The sequence below is a fragment of the Phlebotomus papatasi genome, chromosome 1 (assembly GCF_024763615.1).
Source record: "Phlebotomus papatasi isolate M1 chromosome 1, Ppap_2.1, whole genome shotgun sequence".
Taxonomy (NCBI): Eukaryota; Metazoa; Arthropoda; class Insecta; order Diptera; family Psychodidae; genus Phlebotomus; species Phlebotomus papatasi.
The window spans coordinates 6,795,550-6,811,928 of NC_077222.1; the positions used below are offsets into that span (position 1 = coordinate 6,795,550).

At 35.4% G+C, this 16,379-nt stretch overlaps 2 protein-coding genes across 6 annotated transcripts; both read right to left on the minus strand.

Annotated features, from left to right (window-relative positions):
• Positions 1 to 1,192: 1,192 nt before the first annotated feature.
• Positions 1,193 to 4,498, minus strand: LOC129798627 (nuclear pore complex protein Nup98-Nup96-like). 3 transcript variants are annotated; one of them, XM_055841870.1, is made up of 2 exons: positions 4,348 to 4,498; positions 1,193 to 2,892 (listed from the first exon to the last, which is right to left on the minus strand). In XM_055841870.1, the coding sequence occupies exon 2, from the start codon at positions 2,777 to 2,779 to the stop codon at positions 1,331 to 1,333; it is 1,449 nt and encodes a 482-aa protein (XP_055697845.1). In that variant the 5' UTR covers positions 2,780 to 2,892; positions 4,348 to 4,498; the 3' UTR covers positions 1,193 to 1,330. The 3 variants fall into 3 exon arrangements, with proteins under 3 accessions (XP_055697845.1, XP_055697846.1, XP_055697844.1); XM_055841871.1 differs by having other exon boundaries at positions 1,193 to 2,898; XM_055841869.1 differs by having other exon boundaries at positions 1,193 to 2,932.
• An 83-nt stretch (positions 4,499 to 4,581) lies between these two features.
• Positions 4,582 to 15,371, minus strand: LOC129798626 (protein transport protein Sec23A). Of its 3 annotated transcripts, XM_055841867.1 has the most exons (6): positions 15,259 to 15,371; positions 14,798 to 15,096; positions 14,091 to 14,720; positions 9,833 to 11,152; positions 5,046 to 5,069; positions 4,582 to 4,762 (listed from the first exon to the last, which is right to left on the minus strand). In XM_055841867.1, the coding sequence occupies exons 2-6, from the start codon at positions 15,074 to 15,076 to the stop codon at positions 4,673 to 4,675; spliced, it is 2,343 nt and encodes a 780-aa protein (XP_055697842.1). In that variant the 5' UTR covers positions 15,077 to 15,096; positions 15,259 to 15,371; the 3' UTR covers positions 4,582 to 4,672. The 3 variants fall into 3 exon arrangements, with proteins under 3 accessions (XP_055697842.1, XP_055697843.1, XP_055697841.1); XM_055841868.1 differs by lacking the exon at positions 5,046 to 5,069; XM_055841866.1 differs by lacking the exons at positions 4,582 to 4,762; positions 5,046 to 5,069 and having other exon boundaries at positions 9,012 to 11,152; positions 15,259 to 15,365.
• Positions 15,372 to 16,379: the final 1,008 nt, after the last annotated feature.

Here is a 16,379-nt window from a genome sequence, read left to right on the forward strand (position 1 = left end):
TGTGAATGAATTTGGTGGTTTTGTGCAGTTAAATCATGTTAACAAGGACGACAAAGATCCTTAAGTACCCAGAGAAATAGTTGCAACAGCAGTTAGCAGCTGATAAGGAGAAAATCTCCTGGAAAAGACTGCAAAGATTTCTAGATTCCGAATATCACTTTTTCTGACAGAATAGATAGTAAATATCGCAAAAACATCTGGAGAAAGACAAATAGGAGCCTCTACAGAACTGCCAAAGCAAGTGTAGAGGATTTGGGCGGATGGGGAATTGAAATCTGCTAAGAAGCTGCATCCGCTTTAAAATTATAACTGCTGGACAGTGCGAGGCGTCTGTGAAATTTACAGAATCTCTTTTTGGTTGGACGTCCAGAAAGTTCTTGGTAATTAGCGTTCCTCAACTGTTACCCGGACATAAAGGAGGGATTAGAATAACCATTAAATGTGCAAGTATACAGAGAAAACCCTCAACATTTGATTTTCTACATATTTTGTATGATATTTTCTCATTAATATCACTATGTCCAACTTTCCAAAAGTTTTTATCCAATTTTTCAAAATTTTGTCCATCTTTTCAAAATGTGGTATTTTTTAATTTCCGTAAATTTTCCGATTATTCGGTTGCAATATTTAATAACTACTGTTAAGATTCTGTTAAAATATTTGTCAAAGGATCCCATGATACAAAAAAATGGTAAGAAATAATTATTTATTCAGTTTAAAAATGCATTTGAAATTGTTTTTTTTTTTTCTTAAGTGTCTCGCTTTCCACCATTCACCCCAATCCTTTAAACTTTGAACTATTTAGAGGAGAATAAAATGAAAAAAAAAACAAATATTTAATCCATTTATTCAGTCTGTCGATTTATTTCTTTGATACTGATCACGGAATCCTTATAAATTTGATCACTTCATTTTCTTTTATGAGCAACAGATCTCAAAAACGTTCCTAAAGATACAACATCTGCAAGTTCTTGCACTTTATTTTTTTCCTTAACAAACTTTGCATTTAGAGTTATCTTCCTTTGAAAAATTTGTTTCTTGTTTATTTTTTATATGGCAAATTCATTCAGAAAAGCTATGTTATTTTTAGAAATATTTTACTCCCATATTTTTTGTAAGAAAAAAAATGTAGAACACAAAATAAGGAATTCAGGCAGCATGTGAACTCAATTTTTGCTGCAAAATGCATAAATAATTTTAATAGTGAAACCTTTCTTCTTTATTGCAAAAATTAGAATATTTAAGATATTCTCCTTTCATTCAGGAATTAACTTCAAATCAAGTTTTCTTTTACTGTTTTTCCTTTGTAAGAAAGGTTTACATGACTTCATTAAAAAGAGAAATTGTTAAGTGTTTCTATCACTAATTGAAGAGATAAGTAACAAGCTGTAGTTAGTGCGAGAATCTGCTCACGTACAGGAACAGTATCCTGTTGATTCTGTCCCAATCCTGGAGATCCTCGCATTCCCAGGCTACTCTGATTCAAAGAATTCAAACCTCCCATCAGAGAATTATTGTAACCAAAAGACAGGGAATTGTTGAAGAGTCCTCCTCCTGTCCCAGTCCCCGTTCCTCCTCCGAAGAATCCTCCTGGCTTATTAGCCGCTCCTCCAAATAGTCCACCTCCAACTGTTGACGTTCCCAATCCAAGAGGTTGGCTACTAACTGTGGGATTCCCAAAACTTCCAAAGCCACTCGTAGCGGGCTTATTGAAAGACGAATTGAACAACGATCCACCAGGATTCGTCTGGCCAAAACCTCCAAATCCCGGTGCCATTGACGTTGTCGTCCCAAAGCCTCCGCTCGTAGCTCCAAAACCCGTTGTTGGCTTCGGCTGAAACAAACTCCCTCCGGACATTGTATTGGTGTTCGTGCCAAATCCAAATCCCGTAGACGTTGCTGCCATCCCAAAAGCCGGTTTATCCTGAGTCCCGCCAAAGAGTGACGTGTTCTGATTGGCATTTGGCTGTCCGAAGCCTCCAAAGCCCGTGTTGGGCTGCCCAAAGGCCGATGGAGCAGCTGTATTTGTCTGTCCTGCCCCAAAAACACTTCCCGTTGCCGGAGCCCCAAAAGGCTTCGCCCCAAACATATTGGTACTGGCATTGTTAGCCGTATTCCCGAAGCCAAAATTGGAAGTGCTAGTTGTTGGTGCGGCAAAAGGTTTATTGAACAGCCCTCCAGCTGATGGTTGACTCGTAGTCGCCCCAAAGGCGCTGGCCTGCCCAAATCCTGCCATGGTATTTGTATTCCCGAACAATCCTTTGTTTTCAGGCTGCTGCCCAAAGAGCCCGGTTGTTTGTTGCTTAGCCGGAGCCCCAAACAAATTACTCGCTGGAGCTTGATTGCCAAAAATCCCACCGACTGCTCCAGCCTGAGGTCCCTTCCTACTTGCCACATAATCCTCCATTCGTAGCTCTTCCAGCGACTTCTCCTCGTACTCCTTCATGGCCGTAATGCAGTGCTGTTTCGTGGAAACGCTACTCAGTTGTCCATTCTTCATCAGTGTATCCGTCCCAATTGACGGTTGATACTTGGCCAGAGCTGTACCTCCGGCTCCTGGAGCAGCTACCCCAAAAGCCGGAGTCGCAGTAGCGCCAAAGATTGAGCTATTGCCAGTTGTCTGCTGGCCAAAGAAACTCGTTCCAGTGGCATTGGAAGTGCTTGCCTGGCCGAAAATTGATGTTTGAGGCTGAGTTCCTCCAAAGCCGAAGCCTGATGGCTTAGTAGCGCCAAAGATAGAAGTTCCAGATTGGCGCGAAGTCTGATTGCTAGTGGCCATACTCTCTGTTATTTTTCTAATCTTCTTTATTATTTTTTTTTTGTATCCCGCTAACTGAATCTTCCATATCACTGTAACTCATTTTATGCCCGAAGACCCCGGAGATGTTACTCCTTAACCTCACAAAAATGTGCACAGAAGAAAGTTAAGACCCTCAAACAAAAATATATCAAAAATTTACATTGCATGCAGTCTATGCATTCAATTCTTTATTCCTATCTAAACTAGTAAAAATTATTGTATTACTTTTAAAAAGAAATTTGAAATTTATGCCTAACGCACAATAGTGTAAGTGTGCCAAATTCCGGCCAGCTTGCATTTCCGGCCACCTTTTTTGTTCCTCGAATTTCCATGAATTTTTAGTTTTTACATACTCTAGAGATTATTCAATGCAAATTAATAACAAAAAATGTAGCTTTGACAAACGAGATGACGTGAAAAAGGCATTGGAAGAATTCCCGAAGGGCAAGGAACTATGTGAATGAAGGTGGCCGAAATAGGGCACCAAAGCTATGTCTACATTTTTATTCATTTTAAAGTGTATTAACAACGATTTTAAAGTAAATAAAGACGATAAACTGTCTACAAGGTTCTAAGCAACACTCCTAAAATAGAAGGAATGAAAAAAATCAATTTTTTATTAAAGATATTACATTTCAAACTTGAGACTTTGGCGCTTGCATGCAACTATGCCGAAATTTGGCACACTTACCCTATAACTTTTGTTTAGTGTACCCTCCAGAAACTTTTTGTATTACAAAATTTCGAAACTTTGTTTCATAAACTGTTAACAGAAAAATTTCGAAACGGTTTCAAAACATTTAGGTTACAGTTTATGAAACAAGTTAACTAAAATTAAGTTTCTAAATGGTTTCGAAACTATTTACAAACTAAAATATAAAATATAGTTTCTATTAAATTTCGAAACTAAATATCCAAACTGTTTAGAAATGAGTACTAAAATATGTTTATGAAACAAGTTATTTAAATAAGTTTCTAAATCTAAAGGGTTTCGAAAATAATTACAAACTAAAATATAAACATAAGAGTAAACATGTTTTTGATACAGTAGACTCTTCGATATCCGGCTGACTGGGGGACAAAATGACATTTAGGTTTTTTGAATGATCAACGGTTTTTCTATTTTGTGCAGTGTGAATTTATTTTCTGTCTGACAAAGAAAAAGAGAATTTTCTTCATGGTGTGCTTATATTTCATTTTTTTATCACAATTATGTATTAAAAACTTCGATACAATGTTAATAATACTTTAATTCACTCTGGACAAGCTTCATGTTTAGTGAAAATAATTTTGAATTATATCAACCGCCGTGTTTGGCAGCTGTCACCCGGATATCGAAGTGCTGGATATCGAAGAGTCTACTGTATTCTGAGTGAGTGAGATGTGAGATCTAGTCATCTCGCTCCCTTACAAGAAATTTTGAAAAGATGTTTACAAACAAAACTTATTGTGCGCTGGACATTAGTTTTGTTGGGAAAAATTTTATGTCTACATAAAATCATATTTTCTTGTTGAAATCGGAAGAAAAACAACATATTTTAGCTTACCCTTCTCCAGAAACTACAGTACTTCTGTTTTCACGTGTAAACAAAGCTATGTTTAACACTAATTGCAGTATTTTCCTAATTAAAAAACCACTTCAAACAAAATCCTCTCAGCCAATGTAAAGTTGCCTTGATAGCGATGAAACTTCCACTCAAAATGAGCGGGGATTCCCGGAATTCCAATGGAAATTCCAATAGGCCTTTCCGCCTTTTTCAACCAATATCAAATTCACAATGTCTTCGGCTAATCTTTTTATTATTTTCACCAAAAAATACTCTTAAATAAATGTCCAATATCTTGAATTAATTTCTAGCATATTTTTTTCTCTTATGTAGTTGATGATACTGCTAGTTTCTTTAAATGCTCCATGAATACTTGAAGCGAAACATCATCAGTTAAAACAGGCGCTCCTCCATCCTGCAATAAAAAGGCAATTTTAGAAAATAAATTGATAAAAAAGCGCCAAAAAAATGATTTCCATTTGAAAAACAACAGGAAGACCTCACCACCAAACTAATGAATATACCAAAGAGAACGTGGACAAATGGATTAAAGAGATTAAAGGAGACCCAATTGAAAATGTTAGAGATTTATGTTTTGTGTGAAAATTTGAATAATTTTTTTTAGTGTGATTTGTTAATGCTAACGAAAAGAAATGATTATAGAGTAATGGATAGAAGAAAATAAAATAAAAAAATACCATTGTATTGGCTCCAATCATGCCCTGAAACAGGAACAAAATGTCAATTGTGTTGGTGGTTTTTTTGTGTGGAAATAATAATAAAATTAATGAGTTTTCAATGTATAACAACTTAGAAAAAAATTTAAAAAAATAATACTGATATTTAAATCATTCAATGATTAATCAGAAGGATCAAAAGGTTAATCCAATTGGCGTGGAAAATGTTCAAAAAAAATTTTAACAAAAAATTAGTGATTGATAAAAACGGTCAATAAGCTGCAGTACCGATTAGTAAAAAAATCAAATTCGATCACAATCGAATTTATTCAATGATGCCTCCGGCAGATCGAGAATATTTTATAAAATCTAAATTAACATTCCTTTCTTTATGCCTCCGGCACACCTTTTAGTTCAGGAAAATTTTATAAAATCGAAATTCGCATTCCTTTCTTTCTCACTTGTTTTGCATATGTCTATCTCACTCTCTCGCACTCTTCTTCTTCTCTTAAACATCACTTCAAATTCAATTTATCTCAATCGAATTTGGTAGGAGAAAGAATGAGACAGTCATATGCAAAGCATGTGAGAAAGAAAGGAATTCGAATTTCGACTACATGAAATTTTCCTGATATAAAAGGTGTGCTGGAGCCATTATCAAACTTTTTAAATATGTCTATTCCAGTCTTTCACGCTCCAAATTCGATTGAATTTGTTGTGATATTTAAACGAAGAAGAAGAAGGATTTTAATTTCAACTTCATGAAATTTTCCCGATCTAAAAAGTGTGCTGGAGCCATAAAAATCAATTTCAGTCAGTAAATAAATCTATTTTTTGTCAGAAATGCATCTGGTACACCTTTTAGAATAGGAAAATTTGTGAAATCAAAATTCATATCCCGTTCTTTCTCAAAGTCTTCCAGATGGCTATCTCAGTCTCTCGCCCTTAAAATTGGATTGAACTAAAACTAAATTGAATTCGTTGTGATGTTTAAAAGAAGAATTAGAAGAAAAATAGGAAAGAGTATGAGCAAAATTTCAGAGAAAGGGATGTGAATTTTGATTTCATGAAATTTTCGAAAAACGATATTTTGAAAAATTTTCTTAGGAAAAAAACAGTTTTGATCAGTAAAAATCGGTTTTGGGAAGCAATAACAAAATCAAGGAAGTAAAATCAGTATATGTTCAGTAAAAAGTTCGATTGTGGTTAAATCGAATTTTTGAGAGTAAAATCAGAAAGTAAAATCAATGTATGTTCCGTAAAAAATCGATTTTGATCAAATCGAAGTTTTAAGAGTAAAATCAGGAAGTAAAATCAGTACATGTTCAGTAAAAAGTTCGATTTTGATCAAGTCGAATTTTTGAAAGTAAAATCAGTATTTGTTCAGTAAAAATTCAATTTTGGTCAAATCGAATTTTCGAAAAATTCGATTTGATTTTTTACTGAACATAATACTGATTTTATTTTGTTGATTTTTTAAGTGATTTTTTTTCTTACTGACCAAAATTGATTTTTACTGATCAAAAGTGTATTTTTTTTCCTAACCAAATTGAATTTCTATTGGTCATTTTGAATTCCAAGCTGACCAATTCAAACATTTTAGTGACCAATTTTACCAAAAACTGCCCATTCTATTGCATTCAAAATCAATTAAGGATTATTGGTTGCAAGGATTTTATGATGATACATTTCTAATATTTCTAGTAAAAATTCGTGTTTCTCGTTTAAAAAATAAAAAGATCTAAGGGTTAAAAGAGTTCAAGGTTTCGCGGGTTTCGCGAAAAAAATTGCATAAATTTCGGGGATCCTTTTAAAGGAGGTTACAAGAAGTTTCGTCAATTATTTTTATAGTTGTATACAAGTTTCGTGAAACTATTCTATTTCGAGAAACTAAAAATATTTCTGAAAATTTTAGATTTCACTCGTAAAAAAATCGCATTTAATGTCGCACAGTTTCTGTGTGTACTTTTTGCGTTAAACGAGTTTTGGAACACATTTTTTGGATTTCCACAAAGAATTCTTGTAGTTCTCGAGTTTCTCGTAAAAATAAACTCGGGATTATCGGAAAATTTGCAAGTTTTCACGAGTTTCACAAAAGAGTGTGTATTTCACCGGTTTTCCGAAACCTTTTGTAGATTGCAATGGTTGCGTGAAACAATTTTTGGGTTTTGATTAATAAAAAATCTTGCTTTTTTTCTTAAAAAAATCCCAAGATTAAGTAAATATTTTCAAATTTTATTAATCTTTAACGGAAGATCTCGAACACTCATCAAGTTTCGCGAAACTTTTCTTAAGTTTTCATTATAAAAATCTTAGATTTCTCTTTAGTTTGTCGTAAAAATAAACCCGGGTTTAGAGGAAAATTTTGAATATTTCCCGAGTTTCACAAGATCTTGTATATTTCACGGGTTTGGCGAATCCTTTTGAATGTTTCTCATGTTATAAAGCATTTTAAAATTACATTAGTTGCATGAAATTTTTTTTTGGTTTTGCCTAATGAAAATTCTTATATTTTTCGTAAAAAAAATCGCAGGATTTAATAAATATTTTCATGTTGTATTACTCTCCACGGAAGATCTTGAACACTTATCAAGTTTCGCGATTTTTTTCTTAAGTTTTCATTATAAAAATCTTAGATTTCTCATAGAGTTTCTAAGATTTCGTGAAACTCTTCCAATTCCAAGATTTTGTAGGGATTTCGCGCAACTATTCTTATTTTTTTAGGTTTTGCGAAAAATTTCGAAAGTTGTACTGGTTGCATGACACCAAATTTTAGCTTATAATATAAACATTTGAGTTTCTCGGTAATTTCCAAAGATTGGTAAAATATTTTGAAGTTTCATTGTGTTTCACGAAACAACTTGAAGACTTTAAAGCAGGGAGTGAGCAAGAACCGTTTGAAACCGAATAAACGTCAAAATATTGTCCAGAGGTAGCGTTTTCACCGTTTTTGACCATTGACGTACAATTTTTAGTTGACGTTTGTTCGGTTCGCAAACGGTTTTTGCTCACCTCTGCTTTTAAGTTTCGCGAAACCTTTCTTAAGTTTCTACTAAAAATTCTTAAATTTCTCGCAGTTTCTCAGATTTCGTGAAAGTATTTCAAGTTTCACGAAACACTTTGAAGATTGATACGTTTCCTGAAACCCCTGAAACCAAGTTTTATTAGAATGCGACTTTTTGGCCAGTAAAAAATAAAATTTGGTCAGAAAAAATCAAATTCGGTCGGAGAAAAGTCAAATTTGGTCGGTAAAAAATCAAAATTGATCAGTAAAAAATGAAATTCGATTTGTAAAATATAAAAAGTGGTCAGTAAAAAATAAAGAACCTGGCCAGTAAAAACTCAAATTTTCTGTGCTTCGGGAAGTTATCTCTATCGTTTGTTGAGGCCGTTGAGGCAAAGGGAAATTTTCTGTGCTTTGGAGAGTCATCAGTAGCACCTGTTTAATTTTTGTACAAAATTTAGGAAAGACGAAATATGAAATGGTAAAATACGAAATGTACTAAAATACGAAGTTTCCGCAATACGAAAAATGTGCAATACTTTTTAACCGAATATGCAAAGTTTTAACTTTTATTGATTTCCTTTTAGTTTTTTATTGACTAATTTATTATTCACTGATCATATTTAATTTTGCACTGATTAAATTTCACATTTTACTGATTTAAAAAAAAATTACTGACCAAATTTAATTTCTTACGATTTTTTTAAAAGTTTTTTACTGACCATATTTAATTTTTTACTGACCAAATTAAATTTTCTGGTGACCGTATTTGATTTTTTACTAACCAAATTTGACTTTTTACTGACCAAATTTAATTTTTTACTGATTTTTCATTTGAAGTTTTTTACTGACCATATTTAATTTTGTAGTGACCGTATTTGATTTTTTGGTGACCAAATTTGTCTTTTTACCGACCAAATTTAATTTTTCACTGATTTTTTAAAGTTTTTTACTGACCATATTTAATTTTTTACTGATCAATATTTATTTTTTAATGACCAATTTGAATTTTTTACTAACCAAATTTGACTTTTTACTGACCAAATTTAATTTTTTACTGATTTTTCATTTGAAGTTTTTTACTGACCATATTTAATTTTGTAGTGACCGTATTTGATTTTTTGGTGACCAAATTTGTCTTTTTACCGACCAAATTTAATTTTTCACTGATTTTTTAAAGTTTTTTACTGACCATATTTAATTTTTTACTGATCAATATTTATTTTTTAATGACCAATTTGAATTTTTTACTAACCAAATTTGACTTTTTACTGACCAAATTTAATTTTTTTACTGATTTTTTTTAGTTTTTTACTGACCATATTTCATTTTTTTACTGATCAATATTTTATTTTTTACTAACCAATTTGAATTTTACCAAATTTGACTTTTTACGGACCAAATTTAATTTTTTACTGATTTTTTTAAAAGTTTTTTACTGACCAATTTGAACTTTTTACTGACCAAATTTGACTTTTTACTGACCAAAAAGATTTTGCCGTTTTATTACTCTTCACGAAATATTTTGTACACTTTGTCAAATTTTGCGAAACATTTTGATTGCGTGGGTTTCCTAAAACATTTTTTTTTGTGATTGTTATAAAAAAAACTCTTGCCTCCCAGGGTTAGCGGAATATTTTCATTTCATTTCACGAAATTATTCTTGAATTTCTCGGATTTCATGAAACATTTTCGAGCGATTGCCAAGGGTATCTCTATTCTTTATTATGATTAGCCTTCTATTATGATTAGGTTCTTTTGAAGGACAGGGAAGTGATAGAAGTTTCGGATAAAAGTTACTTACCTGGCCGTAGGCGTACATGTTGTTGTGCGTCTGCGAAGGATTGACCTTGGACAGAAGGAATCTGGCCTGGGATCCGCCCTGTTCCGTGTCAATGTACCTGGGCATGGGGAATCGTGTCTGCAGGATGTCCTGGGCATCGTCCACGGGCGCCTGCAGCAATTGCTTGAAATTCTCATATTCCGGCATATCCTGGTACTTGAGCTGACGCCACTGGGCAATTGTCTCCCCGTGGAAGATGAGAATCTGGAAGAAGGTGTCCATGAGCAGGATCCGATCCGGCTGAATGGACGAAGTGTCCAGGAGAACAGGTTCTGGAGGTCCATTGAACGAGTAACTGTAGAGAATTGGTTGGATCATGATGAGGGATTGCGTCAAATCCTCTCGCATCAGCATGTGTCGGTAGAAAGTAGTCTCATCGGGAGAATTATTGAACACCTGAAGGAACTGCGAACGTCTCAGATGGTACATGAACTGAGGATAGAGACTGAAATTCTCTGCCAATCGAAAACTATTGGGATCATCTTTGCTGTATTCCCCAAATTTCTGGCACAGCCTAATCAGCATCCGATCCACCCAACGCAGAACATCCGGACCATCGTCACTCTCAGCCCTGTACACCACCATCCTGGACATCTGAACAGCAGCTGCCTCCTGGTCAAATCCTGCACTGATGTGATGGAGATTTGTGGATGAATCTGCCCAATTCCTTGCCACCGTCGTCACCCGGATGCGCCTCTGGCCACTGGAATGTTGATACTGCGTGATGAATTGGATGCATCCCCGACCACCCTGGGGCACCGGAGCCGCATGCTGATTGACCACCTCGAAGAAGAATGCCATGGTCATGTTGGGCGTCATCGTGCAGAGCTTCCACTGAGCAGTTCCTCCCATTCCAATCTCCGAATCCGAAACTGAAGCATTCTTCACATTCAGCGACACACAGGATCCAATCCCTCCCTCAATCTTCAGCTCACGCGAGCACTTAATCTCCAACGTGCCATTGAAGGCCATCTTGAGCTCTCCCTTGGCGTCCCGGGCAAACACTCGCTGGTACGTCTGCTTGAAGAGGGACGAATTAAACGAGTCTCCCATTACCATGTGCCCTCCAGTCGAATTGCAGCACTGCTTCATCTCCATCAGGCCCGTCTGATCCAGAGCACAGGAATAGATATCGATGCAGTGGCCATTTGTGGCTGATCTCATGGCCAGAGCATCGTAGTGCTTCACTGCCTTTTTCATGTACTTGGCATTGTCCTTGTGGATGTCATGATGCGACCGGATAGGTTGCTTCAATTCATCATTGACAACCTGGCCAGGACCCTAACCAGAAAAATCACAATAATCTACATTGAAATCACCGCTAGGCATTAAAGATCTGCGCAGCAGTGAATTCATTCATCCGCGCTGCGCGCAAGCTGTTTTATTACGCGCTGCGCGCAGAGTATTTCTATGCGCGCATTTATTTTTTCTTTTTTCATATATTTAGATAAATAAAGAATCAAGGTTAATTAAGCCAATTCAAAACCTGCTCTAAATGGAAATTTTTCTCTATTCCAAATGGAAACGTTATTGTTTTCATGATAAATACAGTACTAAATTATTATATTTATATATTTTCTATACCCCATTTTCATTATTTAGTTAATTTTGGTCCAAATAATGCGAAAATCCATTCATATTCACAAATTTTAATTTGATAATTTATCAGAAAAATTAAAAGTGTACCTTTTCACAATCGAATTTTTCATCGATCGACCATGTTTTCCAATGAAAAACACAATAGGGTGATTGTGGTTTATTCGTTTTGTTTAATATTTTTGTCATACTTCTGGATATTTTTACTTAAATTAAGTGCTAATCTTCATTATTAACGGTACGTGAAGTTTTCATATGAAATAATTACCTATTTCGTGAACAAAAAGGGTTTTTCTGAAGTGTCTGCAAAAGCTTCAATAGAAAATCTCGGAAATATGATTTTTTGGAGAGATTTTCTTATTGTTTTAGATGAGAAAAGAGAAAAGACCAGGAATAAGAACAAATTCCTGCATATTTCCTGGGTATTTTGGATGATCTTGACAAAATACAGAAGAAATTCCCAAAAGATCTGTGATTTCCTGGAAAAATCAGGAGTAATCTTCTAACCAACATGAGTATTCTGGACGTACTTGACAAAAGACACAACAAAATCCCAGAAGATCTGAGATTTGCTGAACAAAGATGACAAAGATGGGTTTCTGGGAAGAATAGAGCAGAATATACAGCAGAATCTCTGATACTGTCTACAATGATATTCTGAGATGTCTTTCTGTTCATAAACTTGCTAATTCCAGGAGTTTTTTCGAAGTTTGAAAGGAACTGAATCTCTGACTAGAATGGTATTTTAATAAGTTGTAATATTGAAGTCAATTGCTTGTGTGAAGGCAAATATTGAAATATTGGTTTCAATATTTGTTTCAATATTGAAGTTTTATTTCAATATCACTTTGAAATGTTATTATTGCAATAATTTGTCTAATGTCCAAACAGCTTAATAATTCGACTCGAAAGTTTTTGCTCTAGAGGAGACCGGGGAGGTTTGGGACAGTGTTAGTGTGGGACAAGGCGGTTTTTTCATTAATTTTTGAAATAAATGGGATTTAACCATTACTGTATCGTAGGCAATATTAAGATATATCTTGACTAAAAGAATGGATATCCTCAGTTTTATTGTTTTAATTCTATGAACACTTTCTTAAAAATTGATAAAAATTGTATTTTTTGATTTCTCAGCTTTGCTCTTTGTATTTTATATCAGCGATATATAATCAAAACTTAATTATTTGATTAGGTAGCAGTGTAATATGGGAACATATTTTTATAAAAGTTTCAGAGATTATACGCTCTTGTTTTTTACTTAAAAGTTTTAAATACCAAAACTACCCGCGGGTATGTTTCGGACACCTGAAAGGGGATGAATGGGACGTTGATTTTCGACAAGATTGTAGGTGGCGCGCAATTTTGTATTGTCAAAATGGAGAGTAATGCCCAGTTTCTACTGGAAATCTCCCTATTGTGCAAAGTTTACCATGTTGAGTAGTTGTCTATAGAGACAATTAAACCATCAATGTCTTGGGAATCAATAATTTACTCTCCAGAGGATACTCGACCTTTGCTCAATCCCGTTAAAGCTATTTTTTCAAAAATAGCTACAAATTCTCCAGAAAGGGCAAGACAAGAGCTTTTTCAGAGAAATAAGGAAAAAACAGGTAACATGCAGTTGTCGTAAAATCAAACAGGAATCCGTCAAAGAGTTCAAAACTAAAAGTTGCAAGAAAATCTACTCGCCTGAAGAATTTGATGATAATGACTGCAATATTTAGAATAAAAAAAGCAAAGAAAGGTAGATGGAAAATAAGAAGAAAATACTTTAAATAATTGAATGACAATAAATGACTCTACTGTACAAATTAAATTGATATTAATTTCTAAATATGAAAAAAAAGATTAAAAATTTTTATTTATATTGGAAATATTTTTAATCTAGTACATATAATTCATTAACGTGCTCCAATAATGCAAATTATGCGAGAAAAAACGCGTCCCAAACATCCGCTTTTGCGTCCCATACTGCCCCAAATCGGGGAGGTTTGGGATAAAGCTTAAAGTTAAATGTTTTATCTTCCCCAAGAAAACTCAGTTGTTTTATAAGTTCTATCGAGTACTTTTTATAAGTATCCTATATACCGCGTAAAATTGTAATGCACTATCCTGGTTTTTTGGAATACTGTCTCAAAGTCAAAACATGAAAAAGTGTCCCAAATCTCCCCGGTCTCCCCTATATTCCTTGAAATCCACTAGGTTAAAATGGGGTAATTATAAATCAGTTTCGATTTAGAATTTTAAGCAGTCCTCTCTATTTGAAATAAGCATAAAGATAAAAAAGAAAAGATATTTACCAATAATAAAAATATAGCTTGAAACCCTTGAAACCATTCCTTAAACTGTAATTTTTCCCAGACTTTCGACTTTTTCGGAACGACGAATCCGTAGAGAAACTATACAATTTTTTTTGGAAAACCGGGAGCTAGAGACTTTTTTCTTGGTTGGTATTTACCCTTTCAGTCTTCAACAAAATTTAGTATCCAAAAAAGGATTTGCGCGCAAAAGCTGTAAATTCTTTTTTGTGCTTACGCGCGCAAAGTATTTCCTGTCTCTGAGCGCAGCGCGCACGTTACTCCGTGCGCAGATCTCTATTGGCATGCAAAGAAAAATCAATTACTTGAGAGCATGGTCCTCCCACGAAGAGCATAATCCGAGCCCCTGTGTTGGGATAGGTGCACTCCAGCAATCCCACTGCGATGCTCAAGGCTGTTCCCGTGGACCTCAGATACCTCTTTCCTTGAGGCACTGGCCAAGGATCGCGCTGCAGTTCGCCCAGAAGATCCGTCAGAGCCATGTCGCACTTGTGAATGGGCTGCAGGAAGCGATTGGCAGGCGCCACGGATTGGGCCTGAGGTCCCCGTGGCTGCTGCTGCTGAGGATGCTGCATAGCCCCAGCTGGGACCCTTCCAATGCCCAACATGTCCTGGATCTGCTTTGCCGTGAGATCCTTGGTGCCCCGGAACACGTAGCTCTTGGAGCAGCCATCTGTGGCCAATTCATGCACCTGCACCATCTTCCCGAAGGTTATCAGCCCGATGAGGGCAGTAGATGGGAGGAGACTCAAGGACATCTGCAGGGAGTTCTTCAACGCTCCCAGCTCATCATCGTCCATGCAAGTGTCCACGACAAAGAGAAAGACAGGGGGCATGCAAGGGGCGCGCATCAAAGTGTACTCGATGGTACTGAAGCCAGGAATGAGTTCTGCCGGCTGATGTTGCTCAGAGATTGCAGCATATTGGGGTGGAAACTTCAAAGGAGAGTCAGGGACATGAGAATCTCAATCCCGAAGCACTGAAAAGGGAGGAATCAACTCAATTTACTCACCGGATTCCGCTGAAAGCAGAAATTGCAGACCCAAAGCTTTGCCCGGTAATCCACCTGGCACATGGGATTGAGGATTGCCCGGCAAGTGGTACGAGTACAGAGAACAGGATCGTACTGAATAGGAGGCAGATCAGGACGTTCCTTCAGTGGCTGATATAGACATCCCAGAGGCACCACCAGACGAGTAGCATCGATTCGACTTGAAGGCCACACATTCCACGTAAACCTTATCCCATCCCTGTCCTCATTCTGCTGGATGTACTCCTCATACGTGGTCATCCTTCAACCGGACACAAACACTGAAAGTTCCAGACAATTTTCATTAAGGACCTTCCCGGATACAAAAAGCTCAGGGAGTGTTTTTGGAATCTCAAGGTAAATGCACTAAATATCAAATGTTGATGGATTAATTCCACAGATTTTTAATTTCCCAACTTTTAGGGAACTCTCGAGACACTTACCAATGATATTATTGCAATACTTTCCCTAAAATTCACTTAATTTCACTCACAAAACGTGAAAATGATGTATCAATTCGAACCACGTCATTTGACAGCAAAAAGCTCTCGTCAAATGAGCTTTTCGCGGGTGTTTGCACAGAAATTCCGCCAGGGGAAACATAATTTTTCCCGCCAATTTTAATTTAAGAGATTTTAAAAGGTAATCAGTTTTTGTTTTAACTCTTTCGTCTCTTTTGGGACTGTAGTACCCAAAGAAGCATATGCATCTTCTATCAAAACAATGTTTCTTAATTATTCAGAACTGATAAAAATCCGATTCTTGTGGATGATTACAAACTATAAGGATGTCCAAATGTAAGATATTTTTTGTAGGACCTCAATTAATTCCTGAGCTTAGATATTTTTGATCAAAAAATGGTGAAATTGGCTTGCAGCATATGCTGCGGTCCGGAAAGAGTTAACTTTTTCCGGACTCTTTCCGGACCGCAGCATATGCTGCAAGCCAATTTCACAATTTTTAATCAAAAATATCTACGCTCAGGAATTAATTGAGGTCCTACAAAAAATATCTTACATTTGGACATCCTTATAGTTTGTAATCATCCATAAGAATAGGATTTTTATCAGTTCTGAATAATTAAGAAACATTGTTTTTGATAGAAGATGCATATGCTTCTTTGGGTACTACAGTCCCAAAAGAGACGAAAGAGTTAAAAGTTCTTTTGCTCCAATAAAGCATAAGCTTCATGTGAATTGTAATCAATTTCTGATAATATCACAAATTCTGGGACGAAATGTAAGCCAATGCAAGACAATTATAGAATCTGTATAGCAAAAAATAATCTTTATTCTCCATGGTTTATTCTAACAATTAATTACATCTTATAATCAATTAAAATACATTTTAAAACGCAAAGTAAATATGAATAGCTGAGATAGCAAAAAAAATCTAATGAGATGACCCCAAAAATTTTAGGAAAACTCATAGATATAGTAATTTGGTTCAGCAAATGTCATAACTTACTCATCACCTGAATCAGCAACTAATTTAAACCCTTATTTCTACCATACACTACTGCATGAGGTCTTACAAAAAATATCTTATATTTGGACATCCTTAT

Bases quoted from the DNA above. Each gene is read 5' to 3' on its own strand.
- LOC129798627 (XM_055841870.1), bottom strand. From the start codon at position 2,779: ATGGCCACTAGCAATCAGACTTCGCGCCAATCTGGAACTTCTATCTTT.
- LOC129798626 (XM_055841866.1), bottom strand. From the start codon at position 15,076: ATGACCACGTATGAGGAGTACATCCAGCAGAATGAGGACAGGGATGGG. The intron at 14,721-14,797 runs GTGAGTAAATTG...TCTCCTTTGAAG, and splicing joins TCTGCTTTCAGCGGAATCCG to TTTCCACCCCAATATGCTGC. The intron at 11,153-14,090 runs GTAATTGATTTT...TTTTCTGGTTAG, and splicing joins TGGGAGGACCATGCTCTCAA to GGTCCTGGCCAGGTTGTCAA.